This window comes from Drosophila kikkawai, chromosome 2R (assembly GCF_030179895.1).
Source record: "Drosophila kikkawai strain 14028-0561.14 chromosome 2R, DkikHiC1v2, whole genome shotgun sequence".
In the NCBI taxonomy this organism is placed as follows: domain Eukaryota; kingdom Metazoa; phylum Arthropoda; class Insecta; order Diptera; family Drosophilidae; genus Drosophila; species Drosophila kikkawai.
This window is the reverse complement of record NC_091729.1, coordinates 18,208,364-18,222,914: the sequence shown is the minus strand read 5'-3', so window position 1 is coordinate 18,222,914 and position 14,551 is coordinate 18,208,364. Positions and strand designations below refer to the sequence as shown.

Genomic DNA, 14,551 nt, shown 5'->3' with positions numbered 1-14,551 from the left:
CAGAACAGCTGCAACACCTGCGCAATTAATTAGTGTTTGCCGCATTAATTTCAGAAAATAAAAAGAGAGATGGCCGAAAGGAAACCAAAGCCAACGCCAGATTGGACAGATAGGATGGGTTAGGATTGGGGATGGTGTTAGACAGGATGGACGTTTTAGGGTCGAACCCTAGCAATGGCTAATAAATTCAAAAGAGACCTTGGCTCGCCCACAATTGGAGCGGAATGGCCGCAATGGGCCGGAAAGGCAACGAAACACTAAACCAGGTAAATCAAATAAAGCGAATTCAGTTAATTTAAATTATAATGAGACCACCACTAAGCAAAGAGTTTTATTTGCTGATGAAAAGATGAAATGAAGCCAGAAAACTGAAGCAAATATAGTCTACATATTTATATAAGCTGATTTTAAATTAAAGGATAACAGAAGAGCCTTTAACTACAAACGAAAAACAAAGCAGAAAGGATTTTATTGCATACTTTAAGGCGCTTTTAAAATTGATTTTTAACCCATAAACCTGTACTTTTTGTATATCAAATAAATAAATTCTCCTTTTCTAAAATATATCTCTAAGATGCTAAATTACATTTAGTTTTGCAACTTCAGCTGATTAAAGCACTTACTAAAAACCATCTTAAAAATCTTTTCCCAAGGCTGTCATATAAAACCAAGCCAAGATATCATTATTTCCACTTGTATAATTTGTTTATGATTATGGCCGCATGGAAAATAAAACGCATTTAAGTAATTAAGTCATAAAAAGAATGGCGTGCCTGGTTCGCTTCTCCATAAAAAACCTGTCCGCCTGCAATAAAATGCCAAAAACAAAACAATTAGGCAATTAAATGTCCTGGTATTACCAAAAATTTTCGTTTTGGTAACAAAACGCGTCATAAAATAAGCCAAAATGTCTTTTTGTGGGTGAGAGGGGAATGTTTGTGTGGCTCTAAAAATGGATTACAAAGGGGAAAAAATTATGTGAAAATGTCTGCTCCCCGCTCTCAAACCCATTTTCTCAATAAAAACGCTAAGAAAGGGCAAAGGCAAAGGCAAAAGGCGACGGCAACGGCAACGTCGAATGCGTATGCGAGTGTTTTAGTAATATTTATTGAATTCCAGTTAACGAACCCAGAACCGATGGAGCGTTGGATAAGGGACACACAAAAGGGGCAACAATAGGGACGCGGGCGAGGGTCAGGAGTCAAGCAAAGCTCACAAAGCTTCTCAACGCACATTTTCCGCCACCCCTCTTTATGCTGCCGGAAAATTCCAAGCTTGGCAAAATGAATTCTTTTGTGACAAGTTCAATTCGGGATGCGATGGGATGCGGATGCGAAGTTCATATGGAACTCCCGGCGAACCGAACCAAACCGAAGCGAAGGGTACATACAGCTCCTCCTGTCATACAACGCATCAAAGACAGCCAGCCATCCAGGTGAAGGAATGCAGTGCTGCTCGTCCTGTAAGAAATTGAAAAAACCCAGCGAGGTGGCTGCCATCTCGATGATGGGAAAAATGGAATGGAAAATCTCAAGCTGTGAAAATCAGCAGCAAATGCGCTGCTTTCGCTCACATTATTGTCCTCGCGTTGCGGATATTTTGCTGGGCGCTTGGAATTTTTAATAAACGTTAAAGTTTATAACATTCTCAGCTTGGTACCCAGTTTCCCCAGGTTCCAGTAATCTGTGGGCCACATATCGGACGAGGAGAACAAGAAGACAGAGTAAGACTGCTCAACAAACTCAGGAAAAACTGCAACCCAAAAAGGTAATCCAGGGGCATAAAGAGTCTCACATAAAACCAACTAATTAGGCAAAGCATCTAATTAGACGCACAACAAGGACATGCGTCCTTTGCGCCGCCTCGTAAAAGCCAAAGCCCCCAAATGACAACGTCGCTAAAAATTCTTATCGCCAGCACCGAAATTAAGCCCCCTCCTTTGTGCCGGGGTTTTCCGAAAGCTGCTGCCAAGGAAAGCCCGGAAAAATTTATCGTGGCAAAGGTTAAAGATGCGGCATGTTAAATGTGGAAATTGTTTAATCCAGCACCAATCCAGCCCCGGCAATTACAATTACAGGACCTCCCGTGGTCAGCTGCATGAAATTGGAAGTGACTCCGGCCGAGAGGGATACGAGACAGATAAACTCGGGGAAGCCCCCCCAAAAAACATCAGGAAACAGAGAAGATAAGAGAAGAGCCCGCCGAAAGGAAGCGAAAAAAACCTATTTGCATTTTATTTTCTTTGTAATTTGATGCTCGATTGCTTTTTTCTTAGTGTGTAATGAGGTGGGCTGCAAATGGGTTTCCACAAAACACCGGACCGGAATCTGAGAGCCGACGACAAAGTTGAAAAGAACTTATCCCACGCATGGTTGATCCCTTTTCCATTAAGATTTCTACTATTAAAATTGTTTCGCTTCTGCTGTCAGTAGAAACTAGGGTTTATAATGGGAAAAAAGGTATTAAGATGTTATAAAATAAATTAAAATAAATAAAGAGACTTTAATAATTACATAAATATACTATTTAGATACGTTCTCTTTCAGAAAAATTCAATTTTCCCAAGGTGTCTGCCCTGAAAATGATACAAATTATTGCTTACAACTTTTCACTTGCCCGAGAAACACAAAAATAAGAAAAGAAGACAAACAGCTTGTGGGCTACCCCATTTAGAAATTTCCATTCTGTGGCACGCACGAGTGCATCCCGAATACCCAGAGAATATTTAGGCACTTTGAGCCACTGCCACGTGCAAATTGATCAGAATAAATTGCATAAAATATTCCATTTACGTTGCCATACCCAAAAAAAAAAAATTATTGTAAGCATCTAATGCAATCAGAAAGTGTTGCAACGCCTTTGGGCCAAAACAATGCGCAACTGGCCATTAATTTGCCTCCCAACTGGCCGGTAGCAGCATTTCTAGTCTGAGTTATGCTCGGAATTTGTGATAAGCCAAGCGGATTACGGTCTTGTCTTACTCTGACTGGGAAATTCCAAGAAAACTGAGCTTTCCCAGGAAAATGGGAGTAAAAACTTGGAAGGATACCGCCTGCATGCTGTTAAAATAATTAGTGGCAGAAGGCCACCAACAACACACCCAACACACACACACAGCACCCACGTTTCAGCCAGGTGCAAAGCCAAAGCTGTGTTAAATTCGGAGTTGCAACAAAAGAGTTGATTATTTACCCACGTGCGCAAAAGTTCTGCTCACGTGCACTTCCATATGCAAATACATCAGCCAGTCATTAAATTAATTAAAAAGAGCTCTTTCTGTGAAATGACTGTGTGAAAAGTTTGCATTTGCACCTGGACTCTAGTATTTACTGAACCATCTCGAAAGCAGTCATTAAATAGGAGGGATTGCGGAAAAATCTTAGACATATATCCGATTTATAAGCCTTTGAATAAGCCTAGTTACACAGTAATACATCTTTGCACTTTAGAGTCTTATAAGCCAGAGATTAAGTAGAGTCTTGAACAGGTTAAGAGTCAGTAAAGACGGTGCTTTGTTTTAAATAGAAAACTTGAAACACTTTAGTATTCATATTTATTATTATTTTTTTTTTTTTTTTTAAAGCTATTATCTATACACACATTATCATAAAAGATGAAGTTATATTGTTACAAAAATCTAAAGCAGAAACATCCATTGAAACATCCATAACTAGACACCTTATCCAGCTTTACCTGTAACCTATTTGCTTAATTGCTTAATTACAGTTTATCGAATGGCAAACTGCGTTTGTTAGTTAGGTAAACACTGAGGGGTAAGTATAAATGTAGCTTCTATGCACTATATTTATATGGATAAATGTATGTACATATATATAATTCCTAATAAACGATAATTACTAATGTATAAAGTCGAAACAGTATGAGGCGTTGCTGATAAAACTTTGTTGCCACATATAGCACCCCAAATAGGTTAGATAAAAATCTTTACCAGCAAAGAGGAAATCTTAAATGGTTCCCCAAAGATGTGTGCTAAGAACAACCCTTAGATTTCCTTCCATGATATATACCCCACAATTTTTGGGGAGAGTTCAACGAACTTGGTTAGAGACCCCCAAAGGAATAGCTCCCCAACAGAGTCCAGAATCGAATGAGAAGGCGGTTCCAACCACATGTCACGAGGGGAACCATAAACTCGGGCATAAGATTTACTAATAACAATGATATAAGGCATTTGCCCCGAAATGAGTATATAATAAAGCTAATGGAAAATTATTGGAGACCAGAAGACTTTCAGGGAGTGACAGCATATAGATTTTCCCCGAAATACACACATTACATAAGCCACAGGATAATTAATGGGATGCCATTTGATTATACTCATCTCAGGCAGAAATTCCTCGATTTTCAAATTGATTAAATTTCACACTGAAAAATTATAACATCAAGTGTTGAATTTACGGCGTTTGCCATTTACCGCTATCACTCGAAATGGCCGGAATTCCATTCCGGCTGCCAATGTTTATTACCTGCACACACATATTGGAGAACTAAACCTTTTCGGTGAAATGGGCAAAACTTAATGGTCTATTAAGGTGTTGGGGTCCCGGCGATTTAAATGCAATTAAATGTAGGGTCTTCCCCCTTCAATTAAAATAAATGAAACGGCCGAAAAAGAGAGTGGCTCGTAAAAATGATAAAACGCATTAAAATGGGTCATCAATAAATGCCCTCCGTCTGACATTTATTTATGAACGTTAATAACTTTTAAAGCATTTCATTTAACTCAAATACAAATGGCCAACACCGACGACGACATTTAAAGGGTTTCGGGTTCGGGTTCGGGGACATTCTGACATGTTTTAGCGGTTCTTTGGCATACACACACCCATACACACGGTGGAACACACAAAATGTCAACTTTTTGCCAACCGAAAATTGTCAAATGCACAGAATTTTAAGCGCCATACATTTATGTTGATGCGGTTTAAAAGTTTTTTAATTACATTTGCAGGAGACCCGGCAGCCACCCGCCAAAATAAAACAAGTAAAACACCAACCCACGATGGGTGGACCCATAAAGCACACACCCGCGCCATTCGGAGAGTATATTTTACGCTTTATGATTGTATTTGGCTGTGAAAATGTTTAAAACTCATTTAATTTGAAACAAATTAGAAACGATAACACACAAAAGTGAGTTGTTCCCTTTGCCTCGTCGGGGGAAGCTGCTATTTTGACACTAATGGCTTTTGGTTTGAGACAAATATTGGCAACTGCAGTTGAAGTGTTTTGGCGTAAATAGATTTACTTAGTTTATTGGCCACTTAATTAAGCACTAAAAGTAGTTTTTAAAAAGTATTTAAGCTGCTTAAAATAGAATGGTGGAACTGCGAGGAATTAGTTTATAAAATGGAGTTTTAAATGATGTCAAAATGAAGTAAACACATTTATCAAGTTACTAATATCTAAGGACATACATAAGATAATATCGTTACTTCGATACTTTATCGGTATTTGTCGGGAAAGTCGATATATAATTTGATATTCGATATCTTTCCCATTCTCTTTATTTATAATTATTTATGAAATTAAATTCCTTTCATCACAAATCCATATTAATTCTTTCTACAACAAATCTTTATAAACAGTAGCATAAAATATATTATTTTGGGTTCAAAAAGCTTTGTACTTTGTTGCTTTAATTACTTTGGGGTTTTCGCAACGATCATTAACTGATGACATGCCTAAACCGTTCATCCCATTTCATCTCGTATGTATGTGTACATTAACCCATTAAATTCCTGCCTTTGCATAAAGCCCACATATACCACCACCAGCTCGCCCGCTTGTCACTCGCTTGTCAATCATCCATCAAAGCCCCAAAGGAGGAGGCCATCAGTGCTGTGAAAACTCGGGCCTACTTACAGTGGCTCACAGCTTATTTCGTGCAGAGGTAAACTTGAAATTCAAACTTGTATATCTGACAAACTATAGGAGATATGAAAAAAATTTAAACGCAGTTATGTTTAGTAGGGCTTAAGCATTTATTTAAGCCCTTGATTGTTTTTCAATTCCACTAGATAACGATAAAAACTTTAAAAAACGAAAAATATTGGTTATTTTTATGTCACAGCTTATTTCGTGCAAGAAAGTTTATCTTAAATATTTCGGTTTTGCTTAAACTTACAATTTTTTTGTGTCTTAACTTTATTTGATGACGTCCTCTAAAAGAGTTTTAATTAAAGAAATCAACTTTTCTGAGGACTCCTTTGGAATCTTGGACCATTCTTCCAAGGGGGCTGTTTTGAGACCATTTTTATAAGATATCGACCTCTTGCGGATGTCCAGATCCAGAATCGCCCACAAAATCTTAAGGACGATAAGGTCTGGTGACTGGGCAAGTGGATTCACCACATTAGGGCAGTTCCATATCAACCTGGTCTGCACAAGAGTCGATTTTTGCTTTGGGTCATTGTCATGGTAATGTCAGAAAATCCGCTTTGGGCCCAATATATCGGCGATCTGGAGCAAGTTATCCTTCCAAAGTTGAAGGTACATATTCTAGCCATATTTCCCTCGATAAAAACCAGGTTTTCAACATCGGTTGCCGCCATACACGCCCAAACCATGCGAGTACCACTACCATGCTTGGCTGTAGGGGATCGGTTCTTGTGGTGAAGCTCTGAATTTGATTGTTTTCAAACATATTGGTCTCGGTCCGACCTCATAAATATTGAATTTGGTCTCGTCTATGAAAATTAATTCATTCCAGAACGAAATCGAATGAAATTATGTGATCCTTGGCCAATTTAAGCCTGCACTTCGGATTTGTATTGGTTTCGAAAGGCTTTTTCCGGGTTACTCGGCCTTTAAAGATGTCTTCCCGTTATAAACGGCGGACGGTTTCCACGGAATACTTTTAGGCCATTTCATGCCCAACATTTACTATTAGTTTTGTCGCCAAATTTTTTGAATTAACATTAATTTTCCGGATAATTCACCTTTCCTCAAGCTTAATAAAAATTTGGTTAGGAGCATTTCGGCCAATATCTGCCTCACGATTTTCCCGATTGAAGCTTGGGATGATTTACTGAACAGCACTTAGGGTAAGGTTAATTATTTAAGTAATATTTCGCCAAGTTTTTGCATTTTTAAAATGATTAAGGACCAATTCCCGCAGTTCGATAGTCGTGCGGAGCGCATTTTGTTAATTCACAGAAAACTGTATTTTCCTGTGATATGAAAAGCATCGGAGGGATAAATAAATTAGCTGATATCGCCTCCAATGAGTTACAAAAAAAATTAGCTAATTTAAAATAACAATTTACAAGTTATATGTACCCAACGTTTTTGCACGAAATAAGCTGTGACATAAAAATAACCAATATTTTTCGTTTTTTAAAGTTTTTTTCGTTATCTTGTGGAATTGAAAAATAATTAAGGGCTTAAATAAACGCTTAAGCCCTACTTAACATAACTGCGTTAAAATTTTTTTCATATCACCTATAGTTTTTCAGATATACAACTTTGAATTTCAAGTTTACCTCTGCACGAAATAAGCTGTGAGCCACTGTATCTGCGCATCGAATGCTCGCAGAAACAGAAACTAATTGCCAAAGCGCCTTGATGCCTGTGTAAGCACTGGGGATTATGTAAAGACAGAGCCAAAGTGTAAGCCTATCTCTAACCCTGAATCATAAAAATGTTTAGACAACCAGCACGGACGGGGAGGGGTGGTGGTGCTGGTGGGTCATCATCATTCATTTGGCCCAAGTAAATATGGCCAGGCCGAGCGGCGAGTGAATGTTATCAGCTCCCAGGGATCTAATGTGACCCGAATTTCAGGAGCCGAGGCCGCTGGAATCCCTGCTGACTTAGGCAGGACGATGGCAGTTTAAAGCTCAGCGAAAATTATTAATAAACTGGCAGGCCAAGCCTTCTTGCCTGATAGATATCTCAGAAACTAATGCCAACTACAAAACAGCCAGTCAGCAATGTGAGTTGTTGGTTTCTCCACGTGAAAGGGAACACCATTTTGGGAAACGAAACCAAAGTCTGGTATGGATACTAAAAGGTTCTTAGCAGCTTTAGAGCACCAACAGGAGCAAGCTACTATTGCTGACAAGACTTTCTTGACATTGAGAAGAACTCGTCAGTGAATTTAATATTTGTTTCAATAAAAAAATACAAGTTTTTCCAATCAAGCAATCCTTGCCTTTAGCTTTCCCAATCAACTCTTTCACATGTTTTCCTATTCATTCAACAACTAACCTCGACCCAGTCAAAACCATTTTTCGGAGTGAAATTTTAGTAAAAATTGTTTATTTCGGTTAAAATTCAAATAAAAACCCACTTTAAAACATGGCCAATTTTAAAAATTCGCTCGAGATCAATCGCCTAGTGAACCTGCTCAAGGCGAGCCGAGGAATGACCAGCTCTGGCAGGCTTCCGATCTTTGATGTGGAGACCCGCAAGGACTTTATGCAGCGGGTGATCAATAGCGACCGCCCCGTGGTGGTGGACTTTCATGCCAGGTAAGTTCCGCTTGACATCTGTTGGGAGTCTAGCGCTGAAGGGTGGTTCTTCCCCCCTTGACTGACTCCTCCTCCCAGCTGGTGCTGTCCCTGCAAGGCTCTGGCCCCGCGCTTGGAGAACATTGTGTCCGAGCAAGAGGGCCGTGTGAGGCTGGCCCGCGTGGACATCGATGAGCTTGGGGATCTGGCCCTAGACTATAACGTAGGATCCGTGCCTTCGTTGATGGTCATCAACAAGGGAAAGGTGGTCAACCGCATGGTTGGCCTGCAGACCAGCGAATACATTCGCAAGTGGCTTGGCAAGGTGGTCAAGTCTGTGAAGGCCTCTGAGGAATATTATGACTAGATCGGTATATGTCATCTTGTGTGGGAGCGAGATATTGAATCATGTTTTGGAAATTCGTATTTGTATTTTAATTTGGCATTTAAAATACACAGCTAGTAATTATACTATATATTTAATGCAGAATTTTCTCTTGGTGTGCCGCTTCTCCCAGTAGCGGCAATTCAAAATGCAAACAAAGTCTCGTCTCGTGCTCAAACAATTTGTCTATCGCTGCCAGTGGGAACAATATGTGTGTTTCCCAATTGTTTGCGTATTTGTTTGCCAAAAACAACAAACTGCGAGTGTGTGTGTGGTGTGTGTGCACTTGTTGTGTATCCTGCTCTTCTTGCCATCATCCTAGGCGATGGCAATGCTTGGGGGAATGTCTCTAATTGATTTTGGTAATGTTGCTTTTTAATGAAGTGTCAAATGTACGGCTGCCTGCGATGATGCATGTGGTGTCGACTCCCACAGGAGCCCAAAAGAAACACAATTAATGCCGTCTACAGTGTACTGTGTCTACTGTGAGTGGTAAATTAATTATAGACTTGCATATAAAACTGGCTAGACCCTATAGAAATTGACTTATCCCCTTTTAAAATCTGAAAAATTACGTTTTAAATTTACGTAAAAAGAGTTGCTGCCAAGTTGTTTATTTTTGGAGCGTAGATAAACCTATCAATAAATTTTTAACAGATAATCTATAAATACCCTATGCCACGTTCTAGGAAATTGTAAACCCCCTTCCGCAGGAAACGCTTTCTACGATCACCGTAGTCACCAAGGCCCATTAGCTCAGTTGGTTAGAGCGTCGTGCTAATAACGCGAAGGTCGCGGGTTCGATCCCCTCATGGGCCACAAGTATTTTTTATTTTTTATTCACTTAATGTATATTCCTTTCGTAAAATATTTATTTTTTTGATCAAACGAAATAACTTTCCACAATTAAAATCGTAAAGTAAAAGTATTGACAATGCGCCAGCGTAAGCTGGGTAGTTTGTTTGCTGTGGACCCACAAAATAGATTTGCCGCAATGTAATTGAGTATTTGTATTCAATTAAGACTTATTTCAATATTTGCATAAATGCTACAGCGCCAGACAACCAGCAGACAGGACGAACGAGCGACGAGTCCAGTCGAGTTGAGTTGAGTCGAGTGGAGTGCAGTCCAGTAGTCCTCGAGCGGATATAAATCCCTCATATGTTCGGGCATAATTTGCTGAAACGGAACTTGGACAAACAGGGCGGCATGCTGGGCAGGGCAGGAGGACTCTTTTCAGCGTGGTCCGCACACACAAGCCCGGCATCCAAATCTCTGGACCAGTGAGGTGTGGGCGCCATGTGTGTGCACACTGTCTGATTTTGACAGCCCGCATAAAGCGAGCAAAGGACTCTCTTCTGGCGACACGACGTGTCCTCGCTGCCAAGGTAAACACTCTGGGGAAAGGGCCAGCTAAATGCATTACCCTCCGCATCCCCTCTTACCTTTTGCTCTGCTGAAATGGCGACAAAAACTGCAACAAATATTAATTTTTATTATGCAAACATTGCTTTAATTACATTATTTTTGCGTACACGCCCGCCAAACAAACTTTTCCCCCACTTCACTTGTGCGTGTGTGTGTGGCCAGCTCTTCAGCTTTCCACCTCCATCCTCCTCGCTCTGATCAATCACTGGAAAATTGGATTTTCATATGTGCAGCACTTTGTGTCCTGCTCCTGCTGTCTTCCCTCTCTCCGCGCAGTATATGCAATTTCCGAAACCTACCGTTGCCTTGTGGCGGCAAAAATCAATCGATGCCCCTTCCTGTGCCAATCGTTTGACAAGCACAAACACAAACTTAATCAGTACCCATGGATTGGTCAATAATTTTTAAATACAAATCAAGTGTTAACTGGGGTCTTAATTGTGGGTTGGCCGCCCCCAAGCCAGAACACGAAAAAAAACACGGATTTTCACCTGTGGAAATCGGCTTGTGTGCGAGTTTTTATGGAAGTAAAGTTAAATTTTTACCAACGACAGAATGGCTGATGGAAAAAATGTACCTTTATTTAAATTCTGATTTTGTGTTACACTTTTAAGAAGCAGTTATCTGATGATTTTAAATTTTAAAGGTATATATAAGGTGGGAATTTGTGTATCCCATAAGGATCCCCTTGTAATCTTTAATGGCAATCCCCTTAATTGTAAAATTGCTGAACTTGTGGTGTATACATATTTACTAACAGCTTAAGTGCAAGCCGAACGGGAGTAAAAATCGAAGCTCGGAGAAACCGCAAATGACCCCCCAAAAACACTGACAACGTGGGATTTTAACACTCGCCAGCTGACTGCGTCAAACTCAATTCAGCCGGAACCCTTTTTGCTGTCTCAATAGGAAAAGCGCCGGGAAAGGAGGAAATGTGTCCGGTTCGTATAGATATTTTTTTCTTTCTTCTGTTTGCTCCCCCTTTGGCTTCTATCGAATATACGTCGGATGCCGGGCTGACGGAAATTCGATTTATTTTCATCAATATTCAATGTCAATGCAACATCTTCGTGGGTAAAACCAAAAGCGTACATCAAGCATGTCACCCACCAGCAACAACAACAACTACAACAGAAACAGAAACATCAGAAAACCCAACAACAAGGGCCAGGACGGGAACAGACCGCAAGGACCTCCAAACTCTCCAATCCCATGGAAATGGACTTTGTGGCTTGAAACTTTTTGGGGGTTTTTGCTATTAAAATTTGATGTGCATGTTGTTGTCTCGTTGTCGCAGCTGCACGTGCAGCAGGCGGTGCCAGTGGACAAGCCACTGGCAGTTCCACCTGCCTAACCTACCCTGGCCAGGTGGAATTGTCGCAGTCTAGCGCAGTTTTTGGCCATTCATCTGTGGGGTTGCTTCAAAACTTGATGCGCTCTCTCTGGCTCTGGTTCTGGTTCTGGTTTGCCATTGCATATTTAAACAAATTTATTTGCAATTTAGTGTTTGCGGTTGGCTGGCATTGGCCATTGAAGCACACCCACCAAAAACTCCAACCCCAACTGAATGGTTTTATGCAATTCCGTGGCTCACTTTTAAGTGGCGCGAAAATTAATTAAAATTTTTGCCATTTATTGACAAATATGTCAATTTGATTGGCAAAGGGGAAAATGCAACACCTTCCACCATAACCGCCAAAAAGTTTTCAATTTTACTGAACATCATTTTTGGAGAATCTTTAATATAAGCCCCAGGGGCTCCTTCAATGCAAACACATACACTTCCGGAGCTTGAATGTCCAATATATACCGGTCTTCCTGCTTCCGCGCCATATCGCATCTTTTAGCAATGCAAACAGAGGCGGCAAAAACCAACAGAGTGGCGCTCGGTGAGTGGTTATTAAAGCCATATCTGTGCCAGTGGGCAAAAATGAATGCACAGCCTCAGCAGATGTGTGGGAGTGGGCTGCAAGTCCGCGATAACAGTGGCGGTGGCCATGGCGCCGAGTAAATACATAATCCACGTGAGCAGGAGCCGGTGACACGCATTGTGTTCGTGCGAGAAATGCAGTTGAAGTTATCACCGTGCAAACTCGGCACCGTTAAAATTGCAGAATAAATAAAAATGACAGATTTAGTTTAATATTGAAAAAGGATATGAAACAATGAATGGCAAAAAAAACAATCAACACTGATTTTACATTCTAGCAGAGCAAGGTTTCGATCCTCGGACCTCTGGGTTATGGGCCCAGCACGCTTCCACTGCGCCACTCTGCTTGTTGAATTCGCCGCAGCCTATAGGCTTTATTCAGATAAACAAAGTTGAAGCCAGTTAGAATCGAAACTAGGCGAATAGTTTTACTTTTATTTACAACGTTAGTGGTGCTAATACTAGGGAAAATGAATTATTAAAAAACCAATTAAAGTTAGTTTTACAGTTACTTATCGAATGTTGACTTATTTCCATACTAACAACAAGCAGAGTGGCGCAGTGGAAGCGTGCTGGGCCCATAACCCAGAGGTCCGAGGATCGAAACCTTGCTCTGCTAGAGTGTAATTCAAGGTGTTGATTTTTTTGCTTTTCCTGACGTTAAATTCCTGAGAATCGTTTCTTTTTGTAACCTTTTATATATATTTAAAAATATAATAAATCGAAAAATGAGATTAATTTTATGAATCCTTGCAAGATTTTTTAAGAAAAAACATGGCAAAAAAAGTTTCCCATACCGGGAATCGAACCCGGGCCTTCTGGGTGAAAGCCAGATATCCTAGCCACTAGACCATATGGGACACTTTTTAACGTTGGTCTAATGTCAGTTTTCTGACTCGTCTTGATAACCCAACGAAATCTTAAATGATTGTGTTTTCAAGACTATGATTCACGGCATGCATCACTAGCGTTAATAATTATATAGAATTATATAATATTAGCTTACATTTTTCAATAAGGAATGAATCATTTGAACACTAAAAATGTAGCTTTTCAAGTTTGTTCGGACTAAAAGCTTGCATAGTAAGGAACAAATAAATTATCTTTCAAATAACGTAAAAATAAATAAGAAAATATAGAAGCCGTATAACATAAAAACAAAAAATTACACTTGAAGTTGTTATTATTCAACTTTCCCATACCGGGAATTGAACCCGGGCCTCCCGGGTGAGAGCCGGGTATCCTAACCACTAGACAATATGGGAGGTGTTTGCCTGACTGACAAAAAACATTGTTCAGTGAGTAACCGGCCATTTATAGGGTATATTCCAAAGAAATTTAATTTTTATAATAATAAAATATCGTATATAGCCTATGTTGTATTTTACACAATACTTCTTATGGAACTCGAAGAATGACTACATCTGATATTTTTCTTAGAGGACAAAAAAATATATAATACACAAATTGAATCCAAATATATGTAGTTAGTTAATATTTTACGTTCAACATTTAATTTTAATTATAAAAAAAAACAACTCCGATTTGAGTTTCCCATACCGGGAATTGAACCCGGGCCTCCCGGGTGAGAGCCGGGTATCCTAACCACTAGACAATATGGGAGGTGTTTGCCGGGCTGACAAAAAGTACTGTTCAATGAGTCATCGGCGATTTATGAGGTATCCAAAGCAATTTAATTTTTTATTAATAAGAGATCGTATATAGTCTATGTTGTATTTTACACAATACTTCTTACGAAACTCGAAGAATGACTACATCTGATTTTTTCTTAGAGGACAAAAATATAAATATATATTACATAAAGTTATTACACATATGTATGGTAAGCTAAATTGTTTACGTTTAGCTTTAAATTTTAAAATATTATAAAAAAGAACTCCAAAGTTGAGTTTCCCATAACGGGAATTGAACCCGGGCCTCCCGGGTGAGAGCCGGGTATCCTAACCACTAGACAATATGGGAGGTGACTGCTGAACTTCCAATATTGTATAAAAGACACCACAGTGCTATGACATTGGTTTGCAAAGAGTATATGTATGTTTGATATACAATAACTAAACGCAATTTCACAACATGATTCATTGTTGAGTAAATTAAAATCCCAAATTGCATGAGTTATTTTGTTGGAACAACGCTGAAAAGAGAATTAATAGCATACATATATGTATGTATCATAATTTGTAAAATGAATTCTCTTACTGTCAGTTTGAGATTATACAAATTGTTAAATGTTTGGAGTATGTAGAGTGGCATATTAATATTGTTTCCACTTTTTGCAATAAATCAATTAAATGTTTGTTGGTTTTGTGTCCT

At 39.4% G+C, this 14,551-nt stretch overlaps 1 protein-coding gene and 7 non-coding genes across 8 annotated transcripts; 3 read left to right on the top strand and 5 right to left on the bottom strand.

Annotated features, from left to right (window-relative positions):
• The first annotated feature begins 8,211 nt into the window (after positions 1 to 8,211).
• On the top strand, positions 8,212 to 8,950 carry LOC108082131 (thioredoxin C-1). The gene is made up of 2 exons (XM_017177433.3): positions 8,212 to 8,495; positions 8,574 to 8,950. Exons 1-2 carry the CDS (start codon positions 8,323 to 8,325, stop codon positions 8,839 to 8,841), a joined length of 441 nt encoding a protein of 146 aa, XP_017032922.1. The 5' UTR covers positions 8,212 to 8,322; the 3' UTR covers positions 8,842 to 8,950.
• A 654-nt stretch (positions 8,951 to 9,604) lies between these two features.
• On the top strand, positions 9,605 to 9,678 carry TRNAI-AAU (transfer RNA isoleucine (anticodon AAU)). Its single transcript has one exon. It is a non-coding gene; the product is annotated as a tRNA-Ile (tRNA).
• Positions 9,679 to 12,492: 2,814 nt separating this feature from the next.
• Positions 12,493 to 12,564, bottom strand: TRNAM-CAU (transfer RNA methionine (anticodon CAU)). Its single transcript has one exon. It is a non-coding gene; the product is annotated as a tRNA-Met (tRNA).
• Positions 12,565 to 12,764: 200 nt separating this feature from the next.
• On the top strand, positions 12,765 to 12,836 carry TRNAM-CAU (transfer RNA methionine (anticodon CAU)). Its single transcript has one exon. It is a non-coding gene; the product is annotated as a tRNA-Met (tRNA).
• Positions 12,837 to 13,005: 169 nt separating this feature from the next.
• On the bottom strand, positions 13,006 to 13,077 carry TRNAE-UUC (transfer RNA glutamic acid (anticodon UUC)). Its single transcript has one exon. It is a non-coding gene; the product is annotated as a tRNA-Glu (tRNA).
• Positions 13,078 to 13,410: 333 nt separating this feature from the next.
• Positions 13,411 to 13,482, bottom strand: TRNAE-CUC (transfer RNA glutamic acid (anticodon CUC)). The gene has a single exon. It is a non-coding gene; the product is annotated as a tRNA-Glu (tRNA).
• A 286-nt stretch (positions 13,483 to 13,768) lies between these two features.
• Positions 13,769 to 13,840, bottom strand: TRNAE-CUC (transfer RNA glutamic acid (anticodon CUC)). Its single transcript has one exon. It is a non-coding gene; the product is annotated as a tRNA-Glu (tRNA).
• Positions 13,841 to 14,128: 288 nt separating this feature from the next.
• TRNAE-CUC (transfer RNA glutamic acid (anticodon CUC)) lies at positions 14,129 to 14,200 on the bottom strand. The gene has a single exon. It is a non-coding gene; the product is annotated as a tRNA-Glu (tRNA).
• Positions 14,201 to 14,551: the final 351 nt, after the last annotated feature.

What these genes read in the sequence shown, in the direction of transcription:
- LOC108082131 (XM_017177433.3), top strand. Translation starts at nt 8,323, where the DNA reads ATGGCCAATTTTAAAAATTCGCTCGAGATCAATCGCCTAGTGAACCTG. An exon ending in GTGGTGGACTTTCATGCCAG is followed by an intron (nt 8,496 to 8,573) that starts GTAAGTTCCGCT and finishes TCCTCCTCCCAG; the next exon opens with CTGGTGCTGTCCCTGCAAGG.